Source organism: Desmodus rotundus, chromosome 12 (genome assembly GCF_022682495.2).
Source record: "Desmodus rotundus isolate HL8 chromosome 12, HLdesRot8A.1, whole genome shotgun sequence".
NCBI lineage: Eukaryota > Metazoa > Chordata > Mammalia > Chiroptera > Phyllostomidae > Desmodus > Desmodus rotundus.
In genome coordinates, this window is record NC_071398.1 from 81,269,710 (window position 1) to 81,278,979 (window position 9,270).

Genomic DNA, 9,270 nt, shown 5'->3' on the forward strand with positions numbered 1-9,270 from the left:
TAAAAATGGAACTGCCCTTTGACCCAGCAATTCCGCTGCTGGGACTATACCCTAAGAACTGTGAAACACCAATCCAAAAGAACCTATGCACCCCAATGTTCATAGCAGCACAATCTACAATAGCCAAGTACTGGAGGCAACCGAAGTGCCCATCAGCAAATGAGTGGATCAAAAAACTATGGTACCTTTACACAATGGAATTCTACACAGCAGAGAGAAAGAAGGAGCTTATATCCTTTGCGACAGCATGGATGGAACTGGAGAGCATTATTCTAAGTGAAATGAGCCAGGCAGTGAGGGACAAGTACCATATGATCTCACCTTTAACTGGAACATAATCAACAAAAGAAAAAAGCAAAGAATATATCACCAGAGACATTGAAATTAAAAACAATGTAACAATAGCCAGAGGGGAGTGGGGACAGGGGTTTTCAGGAGCTACTATAAAGGACACATGGACAAAATCAAAGGGGAGGGTAGAGCTGGGGGAGAGAGGTGGGATTGGCTGGGGTGGGATGGAGGGATGGGAAGAAAATGCAGACAACTGTAATTGAATAACAATAAAAATTTTTTTAAAAATAAATAAAATCTTTTAAAAAAAGTTATTCTATGAGTGATTCATACCTCCAAATTGAAGAACCACTTTCCTGGACAAGTACTCTTTTTCAGACATTTTATTTTCTTTCATGCTATGATTTGTCATTCCTGGAGAGCCTACCACATACCCTGTGCAGCAGGCCCTGTAACCCTTGTACCTTTTGCCTTTGTTTACTCAGAGAGGAGTTATGCAGAAAGAAACTCATTACATGTGCCATTGAACAGCAACAAAGTCCTGACTTTCCAATAGTAAATAGGTACAGAACCCAGAGGGCCCAAGACTCTTCTTTCCAAGAAGAGAACCATATCAGCTTGGCCTGACAGATCTGTGCTTAGCACGTGGTCTAGTCACTCCCATAGCCCCTCCTCTTTAGTGACACAGTGCTGGGACTTTGCCAAGGCTGAGTTGCTTGGCTTAGGAATTGTTTCAACTGTTACTGAACTTTCCTTCATTTTTATTCAAGGCGTTGAGAATGCAGAGCCCCACTGTGGCACCTCTGAGACTCTGGGCCATGTCCTCCAAGTTGCAGAGCGTTCTCCAAGCCCTGTACTTCCTTGGCATTTTGACCTTACTGCTGTGCCCCTCTGGTCTGTGCGGTAAGTACAGTGGTTATGGGGGAAAGGAGGTCATTTTTCTAAGATATAGAGAAAAATGCCAATCAATAACTCATCAAATGTAATCAAATGGTGGTAATGTTTAATCCTTTATTTTTTAAAATTTTTTGTTGTATTTTTTCCGTTACCATTTAGTCCCCTTATACCCCCTTCCCCTTCAATCACCACACTGTTGTCAATGTTTATGAGTCCTTTTTCCTTTTTGCTCAATCTCTCCACTCCCTAACCTGCCCCTCCCCATAGCTGTCATCCTGCTCTCTATGAGTCTGTCTCTTGTTAGTTCAGTTTGTTTATTAGATTCCACATATGAGTGAAATCACTTGGTATTTGTCTTTCTCTGATTGGCTTATTTCACTGAGCATAATTCAATCATACTGTCACAAAGGGTAACATTTTCTTCTTTTTTACAGCCAAGTACTATTCCATTGTGTAAATGTTCCATAGTTGTTTCATCCACTCACCTACTGATGGACACTTGGGCTGCTTCCACATCTTGGCGATTGTAAATAATGCTGCAGTGAACATAGTGGTGCTTATGTTCTTTTGAATTAGTGTTTTGGGTTCCTTTGGATATATTTCCAGAAGTGAGATTACTGAGTCAAAAGGCAGATCCATTTTTAATTTTTGAAGTATCTCCATATTGCCTTCCACAGTGGCTGCACCAAGTTGCATTCCCCCAACAGTGCATGAGGGTTCCCCTTTCTCCACGTCCTCGTCAGCACTTGTCTGTTGATTTATTGGTGATAGTCATTCTTACAAGTATGAGGTATATAACCTTTCTGAAAGAGTACAATGAACTATGTTATTAATAAAAATGAATATTTTAAAATAGAAAAGAAGTTCTAGATAGAGGCTGTTATTATGTCTAGAATAATTGTGTTGGTAGGTAAAAATCCTTGTGAGGTGCTTCAGCAAGAAATAATCTTTAATTTTCAAGTCAATTTCTTACATTTAAATGTTCCCAAATGCTTAAAACACGTTTACTTTCCAAAGAGGTTAATTATGCCATCTACAATCTTAGGTAGTGATTGACTGGGAAAAAATCAGTAAAGCAAAGACACTGTCTGCTCTCACAGACAGTAAATTTTCTGGAGTAAAATGTGGATAGGGCACTTCAAAAACTATAAGCCATTACATAAATATAAAGCATTGTTATTGAAATGTAGAAAAGTTTTTACAAACAAAGGAGACAATAAAAGGGTTTGGGAGAACTTAACCAGAACTGGTTGAAGATCTGTTGTTATGGAAATTAATTTGTCGTTATATCTTTTTAATGGAAATGACCTTTAAGCAAACTATTTTTCTCTTGTGCTAGCTAACATTTTTTACATGAGAAAGCTAATTTTCATAATAAAGACACTTTTATGCATACTTCCTGAAAACAGCTATTATGGCATAAAAACGTAGGATTTAGGACAGCTTAGAGGGGAAAATCCTGACCCTAAAGTAATAGTCGAACGCTGTTATGTAGGCTAGCAGATTGATTCAAAAGTGAGGAGGTCACGCTTTCTCTATCAGTGAGAGTGATGAGGGGGAAAGCCTGGGTTTGTGTATTAAGGAAGAATTTCTATTTGGAAGGTGAATTTTCACATTAGATTGCGGAACTGTACTAGCTTAGATTATACAATCAGTGTATAAAGAACGTTCTCAGAATTTTCAGGTCTCCAACGCTGTCTCTGAATTCTCCTCTCTTAGAGTCTGAGGTAGCAGAAGGAGGCCTTATTGAGTTTAACATCTTTCTATTATGTCTTCATATTTCTGTTTCCTTGTTTCTTTTTCTTCAGTTCTTTCAAATCTTCCCATTATCTATGGCCTCAACCCTCTGAAATGGCATTTAATGTCTGTCAACTTTGACCTGTATCTCCCTTTCTGACTCTGCTTCCCCTTTACTTCTCAGTAACAATCTTCTGATTCCAGAGACTTTGCTCATGGCCTCAGTGTTGATCTGACTCTACTATCTCATCAGCTACTCAACTTCTACCTTCCTTCAAGATGTTTCTCCGACTTATTCCTGGATGCCTGCCCCGATACCCCTATAGAACTCTTTTCCTGTCCTACTCTTCAGAACTTGTGTGGCTGGTGTTGTGGTATAACTATTTAAATAGCTCTATCTTATCTTCCGAAGTAGATTGCAAGTATGGCCCTTCATATTACCTGAAAAGCCTAGTACAGAACTCCATATATATGTTTATTCATAAAAATTAAGTTATTTTCTATATTTGTATGAAGGTACTTAATCTGAGGTTCAGAAAAGGCTATGTGGAAGCTGTTGACTTATACACAAGTGAATTAAACAGAATTTACCTTGGAATTGCTGTTACCATGCTTTCTGAACCTCCCAGAGTTGAAGCTTTGGGAGGAGCAGAGATGAGAGAAACAGTGCTTGTCCTGAGCTGATTCTGGGCCTTGCAAGTGTTGAAAGCTTGTTCTCCCTCATGTGAGTTTGCTTGTTTTTGTGGGTACTTTGTCATCACTGAGGATATCCTAACTGCAGTTCTTGGGATGTGGTCGAACCCATCTCTGACTCTGGTTGATCACTTACTCTCAGATATTGGGTGACTCCTAGAGCTTTTTTTTTTTTTTTAAACTCAGGCCTTCTTCTCACCTTTGGTGGTCCTTTGGATAGTCCTGAACACAACTCCACCATGGCTGTCTTTCTAAAAGTAGCCCATCTCTAATCCACGGGAAGTCCTCACTCATGCTCTGTTCTGAATAATGTCAGGAATACAGGTCATTCTCAAAGCAGCAACAATCTGTCCTTCTTTGCTCTTATCATCAGAGCCACCAGACAGCTTGTCCAGTGTTCCCTTCAAACTGAAAGGAGACATATCAGGCTTTCACAACCCCTCTCTCAATGAGGGAGAAACACACACACATCAGACTCATCTGGGGTCAGGGGCGGTGTTCACAGGATATCAAAAGCTTTATAAAAATACTTCTCCAACTATTATTCTTTTAAAAATTTAACTTAAACTGGCTCTGAGCCACTTACTTCTTTAATTATGGGGTATTACTTTACATTGAAAGTACCAAGAAGAATATTGTTCTAATCCCTAAGTTTTATTCATGTCACTAGCACTTATGTAGAATATTTTACCCCTTTAATGTTGTGTTTTCTTTTCTCTAGAATGGACATGGTGATAATACTGCCTCAAAGCATGAATGTGAGGGTTAAGTGGTATAATATATATAAAATGATTAACACAATGGTGAAGAACTCAACAAATCATTCCTAGTGATTTTGTCAAGGAAATGAAATACACCTCAGCATTATAATTTAATGAGTTAGTTCTATCAAATGAGAGGAGTCCCTCAATCTGAATTGTTAATTAAATTAAACTCTAGCTCATTCTCTTCCACCTTTTTCCTTCACCATTCAAGATTGCAGTAACCCTCCTAGAATTGCGCATGGATCCCATCAGGACATGAGTGCGTTCTTTTCCTTTACAACTGTGGTGCTCTATGAATGTGATGAAGGATATGTTCTGGTTGGAGACCCCAAAATCACCTGCAGAAATTCACAATGGTCATCTCCAGCCCCTAAATGTAAAGGTAATTCCAACTTTACTGATTGCTCTTGCTGAGAAGATAGAACCAACATGAAAGTTATAGTAAAGTCTCCTTCCAGCCAGAAGCATCACTTAGAACTTTGTATTTTATTTATTTATTCATTTCATGTAGTTAATGTTAATACACACATACAGTAGAATATTTTTAAAGTGTGAACCATCACCCAGTTAATCCAACTGTTACTAACATGTATGTTTTCAAAGGTAATCTACAGGGCCACTTTTTGCTTTGTTTTAATAAAAGTTTTAATTTAAATATAACATACTACGGAACTGTACACAAATCTTAGGTGCACAGGTCAATGATTACCACAATGTGAGTCAACCCATGAAACTACCACTCAGGTCAAGAAGCACTGCCATTACCAACACCCTAGAAATGTTCCACATGTCCTCTCCCATTTACTCCCCAAAGGAGGTCTCTATTCTAACACCATAGATTAATTTTGCCAACCTTTTAACTTCATATAAAGAAAATCATATACATACTCTATTGTGCCTGGCTTCTTAACAGTATGTTTTAGAAAATCATCTATGTTCTTACAAGTAATGATAGTTTATTCTTTTTCATTGCTGTATAATATTCCTTTGGATAAATATAGTACATTTTATGTATCTTATAAAAGTTTGAACTTTTTAATATTTTAAGCTATTATGAATAGTACTCTTATGTGCATGTTCATTGGTACAAATGTGTCAACATTCCTGATAGGAATAAACTTAGGAGTAGAATTACCATTTCATAGAGTATGCACTTATTCATTTTAGTAGATGATACTAAATCTTGTTCATAAGTACAACAATTTACATTTCCACCAGTAGTATCTAAGTGTTCTAGTTTTGATAAACAGAAGTTCTACATTTCAGTTTAATTCTACTTATCAATCTTTTTCTCAACATTGGAGCTTTTTGTGTCCAGTTTAAGAAATATTTGCCTACAACAAGGTCACAAAAATATATTCACCTATGTTATCTTCCAGACCTCTGTTGTTTTACCTTTCACATTGATATAACCAGTGAACTTGGAATTTCTCTGGGTTCATGGTGGAAAGTAGAAGTCAACATTTATTTTTCCCCAATGAATAATCAATGAACCCTGTACCACTCATTAAATGGACCATAGTTTCCACACTCCTCTGCAGTGCTACCTTTGTCATAATTCAAGTGTCTACATATGTTTCTGTTTCTGCCACCATCTTTTCATTACGAAGTTGACCTGATACAAGATTTCTGGTTGACCACTAAGGTTAAGATTGCCTTTTGTTTTTTAAATCTCACTGTAAATAGCAACTGAAGGAGCTCATTTCTCTCCATTGTCTCCACTTAATATAGGAAGATGTTAAGGGTATGCAACTTAGAATTATATACTGAGAATTATGCAAAGAGTAAGTAAGGTTTTGAGATACAGTAACTTTGAAAACTCAGATTATAGGACTGCAATACTTAGGTTTATATCATAATTTGCCACCTAAAAGCTTCAACCTGCGTCAAGTCACGTAAACTACCTGTACCTAATTTTTCTCTCTAACAAAATGGAGATAATACTAGTGTTATAATATTGTTTTACGTTGATAGTAGTATGTAAATTATTAGTATTGATTTTATTGTTAGAATAATATAATAAATAGAGGTGAAGAACAACTTTCATTACACAGGTCTAATTTACTAGTGTTTTTCACCCCTCAGTATTCTCTACTATTGTAAGATCTTAATCTGAGAATCACAAGATGATCAAAATTGTGTTTCCATAACAGCTCTGTGTCTGAAACCAGAGATAGAAAATGGAAATCTGTCTGTGGATAAGGATCTGTACATTGAGCTTGAAAATGTCACCATCCAGTGTGACACTGGCTATGGTATTGTCAACAATCAAAATATCACTTGCTCAGAAAACAGAACCTGGTACCCAGAGGTTCCCACATGTAAGTGGGTAAGTGGCACACACTTCAAGGTATTATATCACATTCTAAAAATGGCAGCCTGCTCCAGAGCTCTGTCCCAACCAACACTGATGATATGTGACTTTTGTCAGGACTCATTTCTGTGTTGTTTAAATCACTTTGGAATCAGTAATTTCATCCTCAAAGCACTGGGTGAGTTCATTAAGGCAATTTCTCATTCTCTCATTTAATAGCAAAAAGAACAAAGCCTCTAGATAAGAGGGGAGAATTCCAAAGATCCAGGTAACGTGGCCCCAGCCCTGTGTTTTCCATCACAAGTGCTAAGCTTCTGCATAGCCATCAAAACCTCTCTTCAGTTTTCCCAGGAGAGGCCCCCTGGGTGTGCTTGGCAGCACATTGGTCTGGACCCTAGGGTGAGCATTTTGCTGGGACACAAAGTATCTTGAATTTTTTCCGTCAGTCCTGAGTAGGGTCTCAATACTCCAATTTTGCTGTCATCAGTGAGGCATCCTGAAGGACTCTTCCACCTTTACAGTTTGGAGAGAAGCCTCTCAAAATCCATCCTTTTATCTCTTTTAGGAAGTCCATAACGGCTGTGAACAAGTGGTAGAAGGCAGCAAACTCTTGCAGTGTCTCCCAAACCCAGAGGATGTGAAAATGGCCCTGGAGGTGTACAAACTGTCTCTGGAGATTAAGCAACTGAAACAGGACTAAGACTCAAAAAGGAACATCAGTTAGAAATCATTGCATCCATTTCCCCTCACTCATTCCACACCCTACCCACCCCACCAAATGAAGTATTAAGTACATTTTTCTTATTAGCAGCTCTACTATTTCTTAAGCACTATTATTTACTGAAAAAAAATCACCTGTGTTAGGAGACTCTTACTGACACCAATAATGTGGAACTATTGATAATTTATATCTCAGCTCAGATTAAGCTTCTGCTTTTGTAGATTTGGTAGAATGGCAGAAATAAATAATTACCTGTCAAAAATCCAGTGTCTTTGTTTCCAATTTGATTCCGGTGTAATGAAATATTAGGGTCCTATATAAATCACTTCCTAATGCTTCTCTAATTAATGTTCTTTTCTCTTTTACCATATTTCAGGGTATATTTGGTCCTTGAATATACACACGTGTGCCTGTCTGAGGTGTCTTTACCCTACACCTTCGCTGCTTATTCAATGCCCAGGTCAAACATGACATCTTCCTCCAAGTCCTTGCCTTTCTCTCCCTATTTGATCATCAGTGTTTGTCTGGGACAACTTCTCATTTCCCTCTTCATATTTAAGGTACACTTGTTTTGGGCTCAACTTTCCTTCCATCCAACAATAAACAGCTTGAAATTCTTTGAAAGCCTGATCTATGCGCAGCCCAAACACTCCTCTTATCCATGCCCAAGTCTTCCAGTTTAATCTAATCACTTTTTAAATATTTCAGTTAAAATGGCTTTAGTGTCTCTCTTAAACCAGATTCCCCAGAGGCAGACCCTGAGAAGAAGATTCATGTACAAGTATTTTAGTAAGGAAGTGCTCCAAAAGAAATGGGAAAGGGGGTAGGGTGAGCAGAACAGGACAGAGAAGGAGCCTAGCAGAACGATCAGGCAAAGTCCTACAGAGAATGGCTTTGTCGTGTCCCAAAGGGAACTCTGGACCATAAATTTGCTTAAATTTTGTCACAATTCCAGGCAATGGAACTGGGTGTTCATTCTGCTGTGCCAGTCAGTTATTGGTGAAGGGCCACTATGGGGACACAGAAGCGCCCAGGGCATCCGGCTCTCCCTGTGTGAGGGCAAGGCTCTCAGAGTGAAGGGAGTCCTGCCAGGAGACTAGAAGTGTGACTGTTAGACACGGAAGCACAGAGAAGCCCGCAGACGAGTGCACAGAAATGATAAAGGCTGTAAGGGTCCCTCTTATATCTCTGGACATTCTTGGGGACCTTATCTTTCTGACAGTCACCATTTCTTCCAATTTTTTGCCTCCTCTGAAATCTCATTCTCACTTATGACTGGCTTCTGCATCTCGATCAATAATAGGGAACATCACCTCTTTTCCTTGATTTCAGCAAAATAGCAGTTACACAAGAAAGTTGCCTAGTTGACTTGTACTAAAGTTTTAGCCATTACAGAAGGGTAGGTGGCTGGCTACAGGAAGACTGGACTTTCACACTGGGTGTTACATCACCGTGATCTTAAAACAACAGCGTGGTGATTGGGGGTGCGGAAGAGGGGGTGGTTGGAGGTGGAAGAGGGCATAAGGGAAATAATGGTAATGGGAAAAGTACAATAAAAATAAACTATTAAAAAAAAGACTTATTGCCTTCCATGGCCACCAGGAATATTTCCTGGCTGACTTTCTCTGCATAACCCTGCCAGGCTGGTCTGCTCTGCCACTGTCCTGCCTCAAATCTCTCCTTGATGTATGTCGTTCATTCTTGCTCCAACGGCCACAGAAACCCATTTCCCTTTATTAGGGAAAGCATTTTAGCTCTCTATCTTTCTATAGTCTCAGGGCTTTGTATCCCAAACTTCATGAATGTACTCAAATAAACAAAGGGTCATCCATTCAGTTTGGGCACCACACTGT

At 38.8% G+C, this 9,270-nt stretch overlaps 1 protein-coding gene across 1 annotated transcript; it reads left to right on the forward strand.

The window, feature by feature from the left end:
• Positions 1–968: 968 nt before the first annotated feature.
• Positions 969–7,694, forward strand: LOC112296220 (apolipoprotein R). Its single transcript, XM_024551084.4, has 4 exons — positions 969–1,194; positions 4,594–4,764; positions 6,536–6,711; positions 7,262–7,694. Exons 1-4 carry the CDS (start codon positions 1,071–1,073, stop codon positions 7,394–7,396), a joined length of 606 nt encoding a protein of 201 aa, XP_024406852.3. The 5' UTR covers positions 969–1,070; the 3' UTR covers positions 7,397–7,694.
• The last annotated feature ends 1,576 nt before the right edge of the window (positions 7,695–9,270 follow it).

Bases quoted from the DNA above. Each gene is read 5' to 3' on its own strand.
- LOC112296220 (XM_024551084.4), top strand. From the start codon at position 1,071: ATGCAGAGCCCCACTGTGGCACCTCTGAGACTCTGGGCCATGTCCTCC. The intron at 1,195-4,593 runs GTAAGTACAGTG...TCACCATTCAAG, and splicing joins GTGCCCCTCTGGTCTGTGCG to ATTGCAGTAACCCTCCTAGA. The intron at 4,765-6,535 runs GTAATTCCAACT...TTTCCATAACAG, and splicing joins TCCAGCCCCTAAATGTAAAG to CTCTGTGTCTGAAACCAGAG.